General features: G+C 39.0%; 2 protein-coding genes across 2 annotated transcripts; one reads left to right on the top strand and one right to left on the bottom strand.

The window, feature by feature from the left end:
• Positions 1 to 1,757: 1,757 nt before the first annotated feature.
• On the bottom strand, positions 1,758 to 6,079 carry LOC129728369 (zinc finger protein 675-like). The gene is made up of 4 exons (XM_055686810.1): positions 5,773 to 6,079; positions 4,862 to 5,711; positions 4,585 to 4,807; positions 1,758 to 4,524 (listed from the first exon to the last, which is right to left on the bottom strand). Exons 1-4 carry the CDS (start codon positions 5,914 to 5,916, stop codon positions 4,308 to 4,310), a joined length of 1,434 nt encoding a protein of 477 aa, XP_055542785.1. The 5' UTR covers positions 5,917 to 6,079; the 3' UTR covers positions 1,758 to 4,307.
• Positions 6,080 to 13,152: 7,073 nt separating this feature from the next.
• Positions 13,153 to 17,328, top strand: LOC129721660 (ubiquitin carboxyl-terminal hydrolase MINDY-3 homolog). The gene is made up of 5 exons (XM_055674463.1): positions 13,153 to 13,951; positions 15,079 to 15,582; positions 15,643 to 15,796; positions 15,857 to 16,154; positions 16,218 to 17,328. The coding sequence occupies exons 1-5, from the start codon at positions 13,631 to 13,633 to the stop codon at positions 16,522 to 16,524; spliced, it is 1,584 nt and encodes a 527-aa protein (XP_055530438.1). The 5' UTR covers positions 13,153 to 13,630; the 3' UTR covers positions 16,525 to 17,328.
• Positions 17,329 to 19,489: the final 2,161 nt, after the last annotated feature.

Genomic DNA, 19,489 nt, shown 5'->3' with positions numbered 1-19,489 from the left:
CAACCATGGGTGCATTCTTCAGGGTGGCCACTCAATCGAGAAAACGGGAAATGCGGGAAAAAGTCGGGAATTAAATTACATCGGGAAAAATGCGGGAAAAAGTCGGGAATTTTTTTATTTGATCGGGATTTTGTTACCAAGATTTTTTCGAAGTATTGTGCATGATGCAAATACAAATGATGGAGAAGTTGGAAGTGCAGGACTTCAAGTTGGTCCCTTAAAAGTCACATTTTTATTTAGCAGTCAATTTTTGAAGTAGAATACTTCTCTCAGGAAGTTCGGCTACATAGGAATGTGAAATGAAAATCTAAAACCGAAAAAAGTGAAAAATATGTCCAATTTCAAATGCTAATAAATCGGTTAGTCTTCGATGGATTTCCTTCGTTCTTGCAGCAATAGATTGGAAAATCTTCTAAGATTCTTCCCAAAATAAGATACTTGTAATTTTATTATTCAAACTATTGTACTATTGAAAATAGTCAAACCTTTCCAAAACGAAAAATTCGACCTCTGATTGGTCGTAATATGCTTGCTTCCCAAGCACGGTCGACAGGATCATATACCTTGCAATTGAAAACATGCTTTTTGGTCTATATAAGAGCCTGTTTCAGCCGCTCATAATAGTTCTAGACAGCGACAACAGCAGTCGCCCTTCCTTAGCAGCAGCACTAGCCCTGTGGTTAGTCACCACGTCTCAGGAGCAGCGTGGTTTTTCTCAGCGTGTGTCGCCAGACAGCCATTATTCCCCCCGTGTTGGGGCAGCATGAAGATTGCCATCAGAAAATTTAATTCCGGAAATCAAAATGCCTTTTTCAAGGCAAATAAACAAGTCATTGAAAGTTAATAATTTTTGTCAACGCAAACAAGCATTCTGTGTTGCATTCTAGCAATTTAAATCTGTCGCACCCGTCTAATTTACTGAATGTGAAATAGCTTCCACAGTGCATGTTGTCCGTGTATCTTAATTTCCCCAATGTTAGGGCAGCTCAAAGGTTGTAATTAGCAAACGATTTTGAACCGCAAAATGCTTTTGAAGTAGAATACTTCTCTCAGGAAGTTCGGCTACATAGGGATGTGAAATGAAAATCTAAAACTGAAAAAAGTGAGAAATATGTCCATTTTGAATGCTAATAAATCGGTTAGTTTTCGATGGATTTCTCACGTTTTTCTGCAGCAATCGATTAGAAAATCTTCTAAGATTCCTACCAAATGCATGAAATTGCAATTTTATTATTCGAACTATTGTACTATTGAAAATTCTTAAGCCTTGTCAAAACACAAAATTCGACCTCTGATTGGTCGTTATACGATTGCTTTCCCAAGCACGGTCGGCAGAGTTATGAACCTAGTAAATTGGGAATGCATCATTTGGCCTATATAAGAGCTTCATCAGATAAAAAACAGACATTTCATCGGATATTAAATTAAACAACTGAAATTTGAAGAACACAAATGAATATTCGAAGAGTTAATATTTTCTCGTTTTGCGCTATAATCCAAAGTTAATTATCTTCATCTACATGCATACTCTGACTATTATTACGTGTTTGCGTCGCTTAGTGTTTGGCTACGGTTATGAAGAACGCAAATAACAGCGCGATGCGATTCGGCAAGACGAAATGTGTTGAAATGTATAGCTCTACTTCGCCTTAAAAACAGCTGTGCATTTCACCACGGTAAGGCGAATCGCATCGCGCCGTCATTCGCGTTCTGCATAACCGTAGCCTTTGTTCCGTTCCCGTTTAATGATGTTGTATTAAATGTGCATATTACAATTCGGCAGCACTTCAGCTTCTCATTTGCACAAAATTTAAGAATATTCAATGAACTTCATTCAAAATATCAAACAAAAAGAAATTACAATACTGCCAATGAACGGTCAACGTTTATTCACTAGAAAAAATGACTGACACGCAAGCAGCTGGTTTGTCTTTCTTGTAAAAGTATTCTACTTCAACCTTGCGGTCGTGGCTTTGCATACAACCTTCCTGTGATTTTTTTTGACCAAAAAGTCACTAAACTTACTTATTTTGACCCGCTGACCAGCTGACTACTTTAAGCAGTCTGGGAATGAAAGTTGCCAGTTTGTCGAGAAAACGTTTTTAGTGAGAGAATTAATCATAAATTCTCATATGTACAATAGAAACTGTTTCAATTTCTAAGAGCAATGCAAAATAGGTTTCACTGTACAGTCTTACTTACATTGCCAATTATTAGTAGTTGTTTGAATGAACGAATTGAGGATAAAATAAGTGGCACACAGTTCTGATTCTCCAGTTCTTCAAATAGATTTTTATTTCAGCTAGTCTTTTAGACGAAATATTTGGCGAACTCTAGCGAAACTAGCTACCTTTCCCGCTTAGAAACTCAATGCTGGTGAAAATTCAGGTTTGGGACGAACTTGCTATGCGGAGCAGTTAATTGAAAAAACATTTGAAACTTGCCACAAAATAAAGCAAACATTATTTGGAAATTTTTTGAAAAAATAATTTTTGTACATATTTCAAACTCGTATTTTTTCTGTAAATTATGCAATTTGATTGTAAAAAAAACTATTTTTGATGTAAATACCCTTAGAAAACAATATTATCGTTTTCGAGATTTTTCAAGAAAACATTTTATTTATTTTATTTGTTTCTTCCTACGACTTTTTACATGCTTTTCGTCGTCGCAGGTTCGTGTCTCGGCTCGAGAGAGTCTGTTAGTGTCTGCGGGATCGTAGCGTTAGCCCTGCAATCGCCCTGTGCATCGCTGCTGAATCAGTGGCCAATAAACAAAAATACTTTAAATGTTTTAAAAGCCAAAATTATTAGCTTGATTGGTGTGATGTTTCCGGCAAAGCTTTAGATAGTAGTTCTATTGAAAAAAAATATTGAATATCTCAAAAAGCTTTGAGTTCTAAGTTGCCAAATGTTACAACGTTGATTATTTGAACACGGAAAAAGTTAAAATTTCTGAAAGTTTTTTTTTCGAAACCAGAAAGATTTGTTTGATTGATGCGATGTTTTCGGCAAAGTTGTTGGCAGTAGTTGAGTATTAAAAATATTTTAAATTAAACATTTCAAAAAGTTGAGAAACTAAAAATTCTTCAGAAAAAATCCTAATAAGGATTTGGGAAAATTTCAGGAAACATTTTTTTTTCTTGAAAAGTTTAAAAGAAGTTAATAATAAATTTGTTCCCTTTTCAACGGTTTCTGCAAGACAGTTTGTGCAGCCTTTTAATTTGAAAATAATAATTTAAGATCATTTTTCTGATTTCCAGGCTATTTTTTAAGTTTCGAAATCACTTATTTTGAAATGTGGGCCCCTACTATCATTTTTTTATCAGCTTGGCCATTTTGAGCGCAGGATGCAAACAAGTTGAAGATGTTGGCAGATAACCAGCGAGATGCAACTTTGATGAACTAGCAAATCAAAATACTGAAAAAGTTGTGAATGCACTTCTGAAGTTTTCAGAATCTATGTAATGCGTGATGAACGAAATACAGTTAAATCGCAGTATTTTTCCTTAATGTAAAAAAATATCTTTAATTTGGGAAAAAAAACGCAAATCCATGTCACAAGTTTTGTTCCCTAAATAATCAATTCAATCAAAATATTCATTACTCTTAGGTAAAGTAGTTTCTTGTTCACCCTTAACTTCCCACGACTTTTCCCGATGATTTGAACAACGAAAAAAAAAGTTTGTACGAAAAGTGCTGTTTGGTTTGTTGTTGTTCCCCTCATAGGTTGTTATGCGTTGAAAAAAAGGGTGCTTAAATCATATTTTTAGGAGACAGATAGACAAACATAATGAATATAATAAACAAAATAGCTAACACGATTATTGACTGCTTAATGGAAGATTTGCAAATTTGAGAAAACCGCAAAAATTGTATTTAACCTGACTACCATGGGAAGGCAAAGGTTGCATTTCATGTGACTAATCAACTGTTTGTATAGAATGTCCCGAGCAAATTCGGTAGAAATGATATGAGCTATTAAAATTGACGTTCAGCCGTCGATAGAACATAACCTAGTTACCGTTTCTTACAATCGGGAATTTCTTGCAATCATGCGAGAAAAAGTCGGGAAAAATGCGGGAACTCGAAAATGTAAAATGAGTGGCCACCCTGATTACTAAGGCAAATAATAATTACAGAATAGGTATAAACGTGCCATATTGACATCAAGCACCATTTCCCATCTCGTAAAAGACCATTTGATGGCGGGAACTGAAAGAAATAGTATTCGAGAAACTTAAATGTTGAATATTTTTATCCATCCTTCAGCTAATAAGTCGACTAGTAAGTCCGCATTTCTTTATTTTACTTCTGGTGATGTTTTTCCATATGGTTTTTCAGCAAACAATTGTACTGAAACCGTTTCTCGCAACGTTCACAAGCGAAAGGTTTCTCCTTAGTGTGGATGCGCTTATGGACGCGAAGTGTATACGCAACGGCAAACCGTTTGTTACAAATGTCGCAAACATGTTTTCGATCTTCGGGATTTTCGTGTGACTTCAGATGTTTCCACATACTTCTCCTGAAAGATAAATGATATTTAATCATCGTCCGTTCACACGTTCGTCGGAAGCATCACTACTTGTTTCTCATTAATTTTCCACAAATTTCACATGGCAATTTCGGAGCTTCATGGTAGGAGATGTGAGTCTTGTAAATGCCCTGTGTTTTACATTTTCGTCCGCAAATTGTACAGCTCTTGTAGAAGTAATCCGAATGCCACAGCTTTTTATGTCGGTTCAGTAAATCCACTCCGCTGAACGCACTGTGGCAACCTTCTTTGTCACATGCATAAGGTTTGCGGTCTGAAACAAACGACCCTATATTACAAAAAAAAACTTGAATAAATTTTGCCCTACTTTCGTGATCATTCAGATGAGCCTTAAGCTTCCAGCTATCGTACAGCTTCCCGCAAATGTGACACGCGACTTTTCTTCGCTTACAGCCTTTTACCTTTTTGGCTTCCTTAGGTTTACTCTTCTCTGCCTTGGACAACTGTTCTTTCAATTTCCCCAGTTGCTTTAACAGATGTCGCTGAGTTTCTTTAATATTGCCTATTTTGCTAGAAACTGAAGACGGCTGTATCGTTCTACTTCTAGCAATTCTTGACGTATCTTGCCATATACTCAGTAATTCCAAGCACAATTGACACATTTCACATATTCGCAAATCCTGGCTCAGGTTCAAACTCTTAAAGCAATTCTCGACTCCAGGTAACATTTTGTCGTAATCCTGGGCTACATCCAAGCAGCAAACCTGACAATATTCATTGTCCCCTTCCGTTCGTGACTCTAGAAACTTTGTAATCTCCCGGATGATTTCCGGATCCGGTTCCTCCGGATCAAAATCATCTGGATAAGGTTCATCTTCTCTGCCAATTGGCAGTAAATCACAGTTCTTCTCCACATTGCTGACCGAGTTGAACAGTTCTCGCTCAATCTCGAATGAACCCGTCAGGTATGATTCCGATTCTGGAACAATACTGTCATAGAGATAGTCTACTTGCTGCTTGTGTTTTGTAATTAACTCGGAGCAACTTTGCAACGTGATTTGGTTAGCAGGCTCAACCCATTCTCCCATCTCTAATATGACAAAATCTTCAAGTAATAAACGATTAGTCTTGAAGCAAGCATTTCTGAACTCAGTTGTTATGAATAAAAGAGTGGCACAGTTTTTGCAAACCTTGGTTAGATTATCCTGTTTGGAGACCTAATCGGAATAAGGTACTTTTGTTAGGACAATATTTTCACAATCTACACTTCAAACTCACCCTCATTGACGTGCATTCGAAAATTTGATGCGCTATGTTGTACTCTTTTTCGGAAAAAATACTCTCCAGAAAATTGTCGTCGCAAACACGTAAGCACAGACGACACTGGTGCGGGTCATTGAGCACATTCCGGCATGGTTCCATTGCGGAAAAAAATCGGGCTCATTGATACACACCTTGCCTGAGTGTATTGTTTTGACGGGGCCAGATGACGGATTCTTTGTGGGCTACAGCCGTGGCTAGTGCGCATGGTCGCAGGCGGAGATTTCTTCCTGCTGACAATGCACGTGGACTTTTGCCATGTGCTCACGCTACTGATGATGAAAATGTATTGGCTAGGTGCCAAATTCTTTCGCTTTAGGAACCTTAGAGCTAGAATTCCAACATACGACCACTGCAGTGGTCTGTTGAATCAGCATGCGTAACTGGAGAGAAACTTGAAGACCGCATGTTCAGAGGTGACAAAATCTGGCATAATATTTTCGCTACAAAATATGTTTTCCCAACTTTTCATGTATAAATATGAAAACTCCACTTAATCTAGAGTTCTTTATGTAAAATTTTCATTTACATTTAGGTAAAATTTCCGTTTCCAGGAATTGGCGGGCTTTTGAATTTTTGTGCAATAGAGAAACATCAACTCGAATGAAACGACGAAGCCAAAAAACTTACGTTATGAAAACATCCTACTACGTACGATTGATGAAATGAATCCTATCTCTACGTTGAACACTACAAAATAGAGTTTTTTAAGAACAACTCTCTTTAAAATCAGTTTTTTGTTTATAACTTTTTCTATGATTGTCAAAACAATAAATTTTATAAAGTCTTGAGGGAATCTTAGTTGGGTGAATAAAATCTTAGAACATTTTGCATTGTTTTGACCAGTACAGACAAAATTATAGACAAAAAACTGCTTTCAAGGCGGGGTGTTCCACAAAAAACTCTATTACGTCGTGTCCAACGTACAGATAGGACATAGCAGTATTCCGCTTTTTTTTAAATTTTCCACAACTTTGCTGAAGGTGGCAATCTGGTATATTGAAAACTAGAAAAAATATTTTTTTCATCTAACTGTTAGGTGGATTGATCGAAAAACCAAAAAAACCAAAGTAAGGCCTTTTTTATGAAACAATTTTGCTGAAGACATTGAGTACATAAAATCAATTTTTCACAGTTAAATCTAGAACGATCACGATTTTTCGAGTTTAGACCACTGTGCACTGTGGGATTTTCAAATAAATCTTTTCACCTATTGTTAATTTCTTGAAATATAACCCTTGGAATGGGTAGAAACTGTTTTGGAAGTTATTTTATAAAATGGGGGTTGAAAAACGTGCTTTACAATAAGTATTTCGTCGTTTTTATATCACTTTATTGTACTTAACGACCTTCAAAAGGGCATCACTCAAAAATGTACCGTGCGATGATTTTGAAATTTTGACCAGAGATTCTGGACGTCATAACGGATCGAATGGTGTGCTCAGATTCTTTGGTGCATTTTTTTATAATAACGGTCTGTGGGAGCACCGTGACTTACAATTGGTGGAATGATTTGTTTGAAAATCTCACAGTGCACATTGATCTAAACTCGAAAAATTGTGATAGTTTTAGATTTGACTGTAAAAAATTGTTTTTTTTTACCCAATGTCGTCAGCAAGTTTGTTTCATTGAACAAGGCCTTACTTTTGACGTAGGACTACGTCTAACCGCACTATATCGAGATCGAGGGGCGAGACAGCTTTTATCTGAGTTACTCTTATGCTTGGGAGTAACTCTAATTTACTCAATATTACTCCGAAATTTCCAGCTGATTCACATCTTCGATACCTTGAGAACAAGAAAAATAAATGAGCGGTGAGACCGAGTAACATTCATATTTATATTCGCGGTGGGGGAAAGATTTAAGGATGGATTTTCAGAGACACGAGAGTTACTCAGATTTGCTCTTTATTTTTCACGTTTTCTCAGAAAAAACTCAAATTTTCTCACTTTTATCTGAGTTGCTCTTTTACTTGGGAGTTACTCTAATTTACTCAATATTACTCCGAAATTCTCAGATGATTCACATCTTGGATTACCTTGAAAGCAAAAAATATATATGAACGGTGGGACCGAGCAACATTCATGTGTATATTTGCGGTGGGAAAAAAGTTTAAGGATGGATATTCAGAGACACGAGAGTTACTCAGATTTGCTCTTTATTTTTCAGGTTTCCTCAGAAAAACTCGGAAAACCTCAAATTTACTCACTGTCTTACCCCTCGATCGAGATACATTCCGCGAAAACTAAAATCAAGATGTAACGTCGGAATGAAAGATTTCAAACGGTTATACTGATGTAACCACATGATGGATCACAATAATCAATATGTCGTTGGATTTATAAAATGATGGACAATTTTGTGATTCTTCGATTTTCATTATCACTTCATTGTTAAACAGTGGAAATTGAATAAAAGTTTCAAGGTCGAATTTTCACCCACAATGTACCACTTCATGAAAAGACACCAACTGCCTGCTGTGATATCCTGTATAGCAGTAGCAAAAAAAAATTGACAGAAGCTGCCCCGTCCCAATAGGTCAACTAATGTTAGCTTCCATGAGCCTAGACTATTTTGATGTCTTGAAGGTAAAGCTTTTTCGGAAAGTTCGTAACCACCTCCACTATCAGAGAGTTTCACGTTCTGCTGTTAATAAATTTGTTAATGTTGATAAAACTGATGTCTTGAAGGAAAACATGATGGCACAGGTAACAGAACTGCACCGAGCAATGTTTGAACAGAGCGCTGGTTACTCGTCGTCTATCAGTGCAGAAAAACTCGATGTTCATTTTTGTGCAGTCAAGCCAAGTGAAAACTACATTGCCGCTGTTGACGCACAGTGTGGCGTGGGACGCAATCGAATTGCCGTTTGAATTGTCTTCTTCTTCTTCTTCTTCTTGTTTCGTATAGCAGCAAATATCAGAATTCAATATGATTTTTCGGGTGCCGCAAAATACGCTGCGCGGCCATGGACAACAAAATACGTTGTTTATTTTTCAACTCTATACTCTGCTTTTTCCAGATTTATTTAAATAACTGAATATAGGGTATTTAAAAGACAATAGAAAACCAAAATGCTCCGTACAGATCTTTGAATAGGTAGTTAAACGAGCTGTACTAATGATTATATTTTACTAGCTAAATGAATTTAGTCCAATATGACAATACTAGTTGCATCCCGCGGTGGCGGTATAGAGGAAAACCAAATTCATTTCAACTTGATATTTGAGTTCTGACATTTGTATTTGTATTTTTCAATTGAAAATTTTTTTGAATTAGCATTTGCTAGAAAATATTACTTTCCATAACCTTACTTGTAATTGAACAACGCTATGCAAACATTAATTGCTGAGGCTAATGTTGTGCATCACTCTAGCCCAGTTCATTTTCGAAGATAACAGACATATAACTTTCAAATATTGTATTTTCGTTGTTCTTTGGTATCTTGAAACTGATCAATTTTTTTCTGATTGATTCTGTATACTAATAAAAAGTTTGAATTGACCTGAATTGAATGTTATTTTTTTTTTCATCTAAATTGAATTGAATGTTAACATGTTCTTGAAATTCTGTGTCAATTTCAAATTTTCTGTGAAAATACATTTTCTATTAAAACTGTAATTCGTTATCGATATATTTTCCACGAGCTTGTAACTGCAGGAAAAAAAATTATGTGACATCTTTGCCGCTTTGTGATCGGTGAGTGAGCCAACTTCAACAAGACAAATAGATATAGAAGGAAGTTTAATTTCTACTAAACCGTACTCAATTAAACATTTTATAGAAGGTTGCCTTTTCGCGTATTAAAGAAAATTCGCTGTATTAGAATGAAAGGTATTCATCAATGGTCCAGATACCAAATTTAGGGGGAAATTTGGGTCTAGAGCACTATAGCAATATTTTAGAGAAAAACTCTCTTCTACAAAGTTGTTACATATGATAAAAGCTCCAATAATTTTAAGTAACTTTGTAAAAAAAAGTTTTTCTCTAAAACATTGCTATAGAGCTCTACACCCAAATTTCCCCCTAAATTTTGTTTATGGACCATTGCGAATATTAAAGAGAATATTTTTTCTTCTAAGATGGAGTGCTCCAAAGAAATAATCAAAGTACAGACCCCATTCGATCTTGGCAACACGTCAGATTTTTTTCTGTTGCCAAAATCAAACCATGCCAATGATGAACGGTTTTTTTTCATGACTTTTTTGACTTTTTAAATGATCAAAGACGACCTTAACAGTAGAAATGGCCACCAATTAACTAGTTTTAGTTCCAAGTCGTTTGAGGTGTCGCTTGATGAATTTGTGCTGACGACCTAGGTACTTGATATTACCACCCGAACCAAAATACCTTCCTTTTGGAAGATATTGAGCTTGAATTGGCTAAAACAAATCAAGCAAACTACAAAAGTAAAACGAGTTCAAATCAAACATTGCTTCAAAATAAAAATATAAAATTATTGTAGTCCTACGTCAACTGTGCGGTCGTGTCTTGGATACCACCCTCCTACTATTTACGTAAACAGAACAGAAATATTACGTTTCAGAAAATATGTTTAACTTCATTGCGTGTAGGAAATTTATCATAATGAATATTTTCCCGAAGAAACCGCATCATTCTTCCACAAAAATCCGTGATGACGTTTGAATTTAAAATAAAACCTGGTCCAAGCCGTGAAGTCAGAAAGCGCAAGTTTGATAATTGAAACGTTATGAAATTATTTATTTTACGTGAAAATAAACCAAAATATTTTGTAAAACCACAATGAATACAAAAAATGTTTGCGTTGAATATTTTTTAAGCAACGCGATACTTTTCATCTGTACCTAACAATACTTATGGTGGTGGGCATCGCTAACAGAAAATTTAGCGACGCTAATCGCTAAGTCGCTAACCATAAAATTTAGCTAGATGATCGCTAAACGCTAAGCCAACATTAGCGGATCGCCAATCGCTAAGTTAATAATATGGGTCATTCCATACGAAGTGACCACGAAAAAGTATAAACTTGGACACGACCATCACAGATTTTGCTCAAAGTTGGGGGAATTATTCATCTACTGTCGTTTTGGAAAAATCCCAATTTTGGTGTCGATGGGAATACCCCCCGCTCTGTAGGACCCCCATCTTTATAGCAAAGTCACGAATTGTCAAAAGGAACCATTCAAATATTACATAACGCGGAATTTGGCAATTTTTAATCCAGCTTTTTACGCACCATCATGGCGGTCTCTATAATGCGTGTTCGTAATATGCGAACCTTTCTGCTTACGTCAGATTTGCGATTTCTGAAAAATTGGCAACACAAATGTTGCCAGATATATTTTTCTTTTGATAAATTGTATGAAGACTTCAAACTGACGTAAGCAGAATTGTCAACAGGGTGAGTAATTTATTACGAACTTTCTTCCATATTACTTGGAAAATTTTACGTAAGAAACACTTATCACCTCGTGGTAATATGAGCCAATCTCGAGGTATAGCATTTTTACGAAAATAGTTTTGAACTTCGTAATTAATTTTTCGCAAAAATGTTATATCTCGAGATTGGCTCATATTACCACGAGGTGTTAAGTGCTTCTTATGTAAAATTTTCCAAGAAATACGATGAAACCATCAAATTTAAAATAAAATTAGCTGCATTTGCCGAAAAATGCAAATTTGGTTTTAAAATACAAAAATAATCTATCTTCACTTCCGGTCAAAAATAATATTTTTTCTGGATTCCTTAGTTTATTTTCTTCAAAATTTACCTATCATTATTTTTCGGGTGTCTTACGTCTATAAATTGTAAAAAAAAAATTACGAAGTTTACAACTTTTTGTAAAAATGTTATATCTCAAGATTGGCTCATATTACCTCGGGATGATAGTTGTTTCTTATGTGAAATTCCAAGGAACACGATGAAATTATCAAATTTAAAATAAAAATGGCTTCCGGTCGAAACTTATATTTTTTCTAGATTCCTTGGTTTATTCGCGTTGACGGTGTTGCTGATATTTGTTTGGTTTTTGCATGCAAAAAAGAAGGAAGGAAATATTTTTGCTTTTGTCATCACGCACATTTTGACAATTACATATGAGTGTTCACGTAGGTGCGAACAGCCTTCAAAATCTCTTTCAACGCGAATAACCCGAATTTTCTTCAAAAATCATCTATCATCATCATCTATCTATGAATTGTGAGCAAAAGTAAAAAGAGATTTTTGACAAACATTGCGTGACTTTGCATTAAAGAGGGGGATCCTACAGAGCGGATGGTATTTTAATCGACACCAAAATTGGGATTTTTCCAAAGAGACAGTAGATGAATAATTTCCCCAACTTCAAGCAAAATCTGTGATGGTCGTGCCCAAGTGGCATGTACACTTCGTATGGAATGACCCCTATGTAAATAGTCATATCGCTTTATTCATTGCTCGTGTTTAGTAAGATTTGGACCACTTTGATCTTTTGTGGTGAAACCGAGGGTAAAACAAATGAAAACAATTACTTTTTAGAAATACTTACAATAAGAGGTTCATAAAACGGTGTTCATACTTGATTTAGTAAAAACAAGGATTTAACAAAAGTTTTTTAGCTTGCATTAAAAATAGATACTTCCAGGAGTGCTTTCATAAAAATTCAACTATTATCTGAATCGAAAAAGTAGAACCAAAGTTGTCATAATTTCAAGCGCATTGCAATTGACAAAAGTTGTTGGTGCCAAAAATTCAAACTAGACCTTGAGCTTGTTTTTCAAAATGCTCCTGTGGCTTGTACGGGCCAACAACAGAAGCTGACACTGTGACAGCTTTGAATGAGGAAGAAGATTAAGAAAGTGAAATTTTCCATAGGCATAGTAAAAAGAAATAAACTGATTTTGCTGTCTTGTTTCCGACGCATGAAATATAATGAGGTGATTGACAGTACACTTCCACGCAAAAAGCGGGAAGGGAGAACTCTGAAAGGATTGTAAAAAAAAATTACGTTTATGGATGCTTTTTTTCAGTTTCACTCAAGAGTGTCAACAAATATCAACCTTGTGAATAATATCTTAATTTGGAATAATATGTCTTAATTTGGAATAATGTGTCTAGTCACAATAATAGTTAATATTACTAAGTTGGCTATGAAATCAAAATTACAACGTGTCACCGAAGATTCAAAATTTTGCAGCGATTGAAATGTCGATTAGTTACAGGCTGTTTTTTCAAATACTTCTGGTGGTTCATAAATAATGAGCTTTTGCTCTATTATCAGCAGTAAACATTCTGACGTCATACATCGTACGCGCTGGATTCGGAAACCTCACCTTCTCACACACATATACCTTGATTATCGGTTGGCTGCAGCCGCAGCCTGCATGCAGCTGTCATTATTATCGCGTCAAATTGCCAATGCCTGAGAATTATTTTTTTATTTGGAAAATCGCGTTTTATGTATACATTGCTAACTGGTTTCTGCAGCAATCGCTTGATTTAAGTGAACGACGAAGTGCGGAGTGCAAAGTAAGAAGTGTGTGCCGTGGTGTGACAAGAAATCTGGCAAGAAAAATCGAATTTTTTCTCTATCGAAGTTGGTAGGCAACCATCAGCTTTTTTTGCAAATCGGACTGGATTCCGAGTTGTTCGTATAGTTTTTTGGCGGACATCTGCAGTGTAGACACTGTACAGTACAGTAGCTAACTTTCTCCACTGAAAATATCAATTGATTTACCGTAAAAGTGTTGGCAATTTTGTGTGTGGGATTTTTCATCCTCTGCCTCTGCGCTGCTCTGACCTTTGGCTTTTTACGGGATTGGATTCCAAGGGCCATACACGAAGGAATCGCCACGATGGGTGAGCACTCGTTGCAGGGCCAATCCGGAGGAGAGCAGCAGCCAGCGGCAGCGGCACACTCGGGCGAAACGGCCGGAACGTCTGGGCAGCAGCAGCAGCAGGGCGTACAAGATTTGCGTGAAATTTGCCAGCTGCTGTGGGGCTCCTCTATCCGGCAGGAAGTGTTCCGCAGATGGTCCCAGGGCTTCGAGTTCAGCACGTGCGAACCGTCGGCACTGGTGCAGCGTGACGGCGGACCGTGTTGTGTAATCGCACCGGTGCAGGCGTACCTGCTGAAGATTCTTCTGATGGAAACCCCCGGGCACAGTTTCAGTGATGTAAGTATGGAAGAATGCAATGTTTTGGTGCTGGAAATTTTATTGCTCTAGTCTCTCTTACGTGTAGTGCCATATGCAGTTTAGATCAGTCTGATGAAGGAACATAGCCAGTGGGTATGGTTAGTTAGTTATTCTCAAACAATGAATCGAGTTTCGTCTTAGGTCAGATGTTTTATTGGTGCTTACATCAATAAAAATTAATCAATAAATAATTTGCTCGAGTTGTGATAAATACTTTTTGGTTAAAAAAGAACAAATGACAACAGCGATTTTTTGCTTTTGGTGGAATTATATTCAAAACGCTAAGGTTATTACTCGCGAAAGCGTTTTAATTGACCGATGAATGATATGATCATTCAAGCTTCGAGTATGTTAGTAGTGTATGTATATGTGCTGCGGCTTTGAACTATTATTGTTTTATCTAAAATATGCAATGATTACAAATGTCCAAACTAATCATATGGCGTTGGAAAGAGAAATGTAGTCAAATTGTGTAATGCAAAGCGACTATTTTCATGAGTATATAATTTATGTTTTTCAGCAACTAGCTGAAATCTTCTAAAAATATTCTTCGTTTTCGGTCTAGCTGCAGATGGATTAGAAGACACTGATATTTTGATTTATTATCAACTCATATGAAGATCACAGTAAAGTTGCATCTGGAACCGGAAGTTATGAAACTACGGCGAAAAATCTCGGAAAAGTAAATGAGATGACTGAGGTGGATTTTGCTAATGATGATGATAGTACTTTGGCCGAGAAAAAAAACTTGAAGATTACTAGTACCGTTACGAGGTTGCCCATCGGTGGCAATACTAGAGGAATTTCAATCCAAATGATAGGATCATCCTCAACTTGCTTGTGGTCTTTACGTCGACACATACAGCTTCAATAACTTGCACAAAAGCCTCTGGAGTCATAACCCATCAAAACTATGCGACAGAGTCACTATTTTAGCCAACAGTCAGACTAAGAGAGAAGAATATTTTAAGGGATACAACATTCACGTCACTGCATCCTCAATAGTTTCAACTTTGTTGCCTTTGTTTCACAGACCATTAGGCACTCTTCGAATTATTGTTGTTCATTCAAATTAAAAACTAACATCAAATTTAATTTCCTTCCAGCTAACAACCGACAAGTGTAAAGCGTTGCTAATCCAAGCCATTTGTCAGATATTGACGAAGTGTAAGTTCACCAAATATCGCGTCGTTAGCCTCCGACCCAGACAAGACCAATTTGGGGGTGCGGCGGCTGGCGCCACTAGCAGCCCGGTAGAGGAGATGGACGGCGATGCGGAAATGATGGATGCACTCGAGAATCTCCCACCGAACGACGGCAGTGAGGAAGTCGAAGTCGAAGCGGAAGCCATGGCAGCAGCTGCGGCAGCGGTGGCTGCGTCCGATTTGAAGAATCAAAATACGGCTGCGGCATCGCCGGAGTTGGGTGCGGCTGGCGGCGGCGTTACGGGTGCACCGGAACCGTGGACTCCAGAAACGTTTCACGAGAGATTAACTGTTACCGAGCTGGAGCAAATCGATGACGTGGAGAAGTATTACGCTAGTCACTTTCAGGTACTGGCCGAAGAATGTGGCGTACTGCTGCTCCTGTACACAGTTTTGCTGACTAAGGTAACAAGCGACGATTAATTGGTGACAATTTTAGCTAATATTGAAATAATCCACTTTTAGGGTTTGGATAACGTCTTGAGTGAAGTTTCGGATACTTCGGAGCCTCTTATACATGGGACCTATGGTTACGGAAGCCAAGCCTTGATTAATCTAATGTTAACGGGACGTGCTGTTCCGTACGTCTGGGATAATGAGCAAGATGTTGGCGGATTGAGTAAGTGATTGGTTTGTAATTTATCGAGTTAATCGAAACTTTATGGGATGTTTATCGTAGAGTTAAAAGGCATCACACAACAGTCGGATATTGGGTTCATCACACTCATGGAACAGATGCAATACTGTACCGTTGGGTTCTTCTACAAGAACCCCAAAAATCCGGTCTGGGTAATGGGTTCGGAAACACACCTTACGGTGCTTTTCAGCAACGAGAAGAGATTGGTATCGCCGGAAACTCCGAGTGAAATTGCCCGGCGAGTCTTCCGGCAGTTTGACACGGAAGGGAGCAATTTCATACCAAGTCCGCTACTGCAGGATGTGCTGTGCGCTCTGGATCTGGTCAGTGAACCAGAATAGTAAGTTAATTTTTTGCTTGATATTATTCAAAGGAAGAATCCACTGTGGTTTGCTTGTTTCAGCGTGGATTTGATGCGTAAGAAGCTAGACCCAGAAAATCTTGGCATTATTCTGCTAAACGAGTTCATGTACGAGTTCTTTCCAACGGAGAAAAAATCTGTACCTGATACGTTTGATCTTTTGCATTATAATGGTATACCAAACTCCAACTGCGAAAACCGGGTGCGCTTCAACAAAGGCCACGCCATTCTGCTGGAAAGTGATGTGCGGATGTGTAACCCTTCGGATCCAATGCTGACCTGTTTGCAGACTAAATGGCCGAACATCGAGGTCAATTGGAACGATTCTCGGACCCCTTCATTGAATTGACCGAGCAGTACGTTGTTTTTATTGCAGTTGACGTGTTAGAAACAAGCGATTGTTTTCTGCGACACACATGCGAATACGAAAACCACATCCCTTTCTGTGTGCGTGTGTTAGCCCCTTTAACGATCCGATAGCTTTGAGAGTACCTCCCATTCCGCTCACAGTTACAGTTAATGGTGTTTATTAAAATCTCTTCCCCCTAGGCAACCAAGTCGGAGTCACTACTGTAACCAAGTGATTCGTAAGCAATAACGCTCATTTACATACAGTCTCTCACACACACAGCTTATGCAAACAATCACACAAACTAATCTCAGCAGATAACTGGACACAAAGTAGCTAATCTACAAGCCATACTACAGCAGAACGCTGTTGATATACAGGTACTAGCAGCCGATATAGCAAACAGATATTCCCGCTAAACAATTGAACCATGAACCAAATAGGGCGAACTAAAACTATTCCCTGATTCCGAATTGAGTAGTAATAGATGTAGCTGGAAGGAAATCTGCATACATTGAAGTGACCTGCGAATATGAACGAACTATTAGAAAGAGAAGAAGAAGAGGGTAGGTTAGGGACGCGAATATTCGAACGGAACGCAAACAGTTGAATGTGTTTTAATTTATTCCCCTTTCCCGCATCGCGCGCAAAAACGGAACAGAAAGAAGGTAGTAGTAAATTCCGACAAGCGAAAAAAAAAATCCCATAAATAGTAGGAAAAGAATCCGAAAGCGAAATCAAAGAATATGTACCGTGGAATGATCGAAAATATATATATTAAAAACTATTAACAGATAACCTGTACATCTGCCATGTTCCATGGTTTTGGACGTTTCTTGAAGTAGACATGAAAGAAAATCGAAAATATGTTGTAGTAACAATCTGTCAATCGGTGGCGAAGAAGCGGAAATAGCTTGCTTACCTTACCAATCAGACGAGAGCCTTGGTGGCTCGTGCTGTATCAAGAAGTTGTCGCCATGTTGCTTGGTTTTGGGCTGTGTTTCGCCAGTTCTCCGACCAGGTGTCCCATCACCCGCAAGTCTCCTTCGATCTGGTCGAACCATCGTCCACACTGCGCCCCTCTACTACGTGACTGGCCAACCGCATCCTATTTACTTTTGCCAGGTGCGCAATGGGGTTCTCTTCAAGCAGTGCGTGCAGCTCATGGTTATGCGCCGTCACCATTATCCGTCGTTCGTCTGTACTCCACCGTAGATAGTCCGCTGCACCTTTCATTCGAATCCACTCGTCTCCTCTCGAATCCTGTGGAAATGGCCCATTGCAGCGCTCTAGCCAGCGCATCTGTCCCATGTTTAATGAGCTCGCTCGGTAGCCCGGCTTTGCCTGCGGCTTTGTTGTTCTTCAGCTTTCCGATCTCACAAAGGTACTTAGCTATATGTTGCTGGTGCTCCTAGGTCAGTTCCTGCTCCCCCGATAACTGTGCAAATGCTGCACCAGCCGTCTTCGAGAGGCGAGGCGCCAAGCCCCTCTGCCGTGTGTAGTACACCGCTTTAAGCTGTTGCGCGTATTTCTCCGCAGTCTGGGGGTCCCGGAGATGCTTGATGTTGAGCGGCGTTCGGCGATGACGCCCGTGGAATACGGTCGACAGTTTTGAGCGCAAAGATACCGCAAGTAGGTAGTGGTCCGAGCCAATTTCCGCACCGCGATTGGCGTAAACGTTTGTATTATCAGAGATGAGTCGGCCGTCGATAAGAACATGGTCGATTTGGTTTTCTGTACGTCAAACAGATGATGTCCAGGTGGATTTGTGGATGACCTTTCGAGGAAAGAAGGTTCTTCAGACTGCCAGTCCTCGGGAAGCTGCGAAAATGACGCTTTTTCGACACACTGTGCAGCCTGTGCGGGCCGATCACCGGCTTGTATATGTCTGCCCTACCGATCTGAGCGTTTATGTTCCAAATGGCGATCTTGATGTCTCTACGTGAGCAGCTATCGTAGTGATTCTCCAGCTGTGCGTGGAACGCTTCTTTCTCTACATCGGGGCTTCCTTCGTGAGGTTGTGCACATTGAGAATAGTGTAGTTGTAGAACCGGCCCTGCTATTCTTCTCCCTGCTCGCCTGCTACTTGATCACACGACTCTGCATCCTGCCCAGCGCATCCTGCTTCGGCTCGAGGACGTCGTTCAAACCAGTAGAGAAATCCGCACAGATGCTAATCCGTCCGTTTGGCTTCCGAACGACCACTATTGGCGCCGCCCACTCGGACACGGGACGTTTCGGCCGGAATATCGGCCTAGGATTTCCTTGTAGAGGTAGATTGACCTTGGTTTTTCAGCACAGTCCCATACTGCTGGTGAACACGTCAGGGAACTTTGATTAAATCGCCCCTACGCCTGGTTGGGACTGGCTACTGATTTGGTGGCAGAACGAGTTGATTGGAACGTCCCATAGGCCGAAGTTGTCCATCCAGTCGGCACCTAGAACTGATAGAGAAATTTCCGGAACCATGACACGACACAAACCTCGTTTGGAGACACCATTGATTGATACGTCACACCAGAACTCGGATGCGATGTTTAGCGGTTCTCCGGATGCTGTCACCGCTTGGCAAGAAGGCGGAGATGTTTCTGGTTCTTCAATCTTCTTCCACATTTCGGCGGTGATAATGAGGATGTCCGACGCCGAATCAACTTGTAGTCGGACCGGAACATGGTTTATCCGCAAGTTTCCTCCCACGGCTAACTGTGTTTACGGAGACCACCTTGGTTGACTTCTGGCTCCGTGCAGTCTTTTTCGCATTGCCGGATGATGATTTTGCAGCAAAGCAGGCACAGTAGTGCTCTTTATGCACTTTCTTTCCGCACTCTCGGCATTGATGACCCAGAAACTGGCAGTCCTTCGAATAGTGCATTCCTCCACACGACCAGCACAAAGAACGTGGCTGATCTGCCATGGTTCCATTACCCGCAGCAGCCGACGAATGACGTGACGGCTTGACAGGTTT

This window comes from Wyeomyia smithii, chromosome 1 (assembly GCF_029784165.1).
Source record: "Wyeomyia smithii strain HCP4-BCI-WySm-NY-G18 chromosome 1, ASM2978416v1, whole genome shotgun sequence".
NCBI classification, from domain to species: Eukaryota; Metazoa; Arthropoda; class Insecta; order Diptera; family Culicidae; genus Wyeomyia; species Wyeomyia smithii.
The sequence above is the reverse complement of the archived record's forward strand: the minus strand, read 5'-3'. Positions and strand labels throughout refer to the sequence as shown.

Excerpts from the sequence above, each read along its gene's own strand:
- LOC129721660 (XM_055674463.1), top strand. The coding sequence starts at position 13,631 with ATGGGTGAGCACTCGTTGCAGGGCCAATCCGGAGGAGAGCAGCAGCCA. Across the intron at positions 15,797-15,856 it reads GCAAGATGTTGGCGGATTGA|AGTTAAAAGGCATCACACAA; the intron begins GTAAGTGATTGG and ends TGTTTATCGTAG. Across the intron at positions 16,155-16,217 it reads CTGGTCAGTGAACCAGAATA|CGTGGATTTGATGCGTAAGA; the intron begins GTAAGTTAATTT and ends TGCTTGTTTCAG.
- LOC129728369 (XM_055686810.1), bottom strand. The coding sequence starts at position 5,916 with ATGGAACCATGCCGGAATGTGCTCAATGACCCGCACCAGTGTCGTCTG. Across the intron at positions 5,712-5,772 it reads TCGAATGCACGTCAATGAGG|GTCTCCAAACAGGATAATCT; the intron begins GTGAGTTTGAAG and ends TATTCCGATTAG. Across the intron at positions 4,808-4,861 it reads TCATCTGAATGATCACGAAA|ACCGCAAACCTTATGCATGT; the intron begins GTAGGGCAAAAT and ends CGTTTGTTTCAG.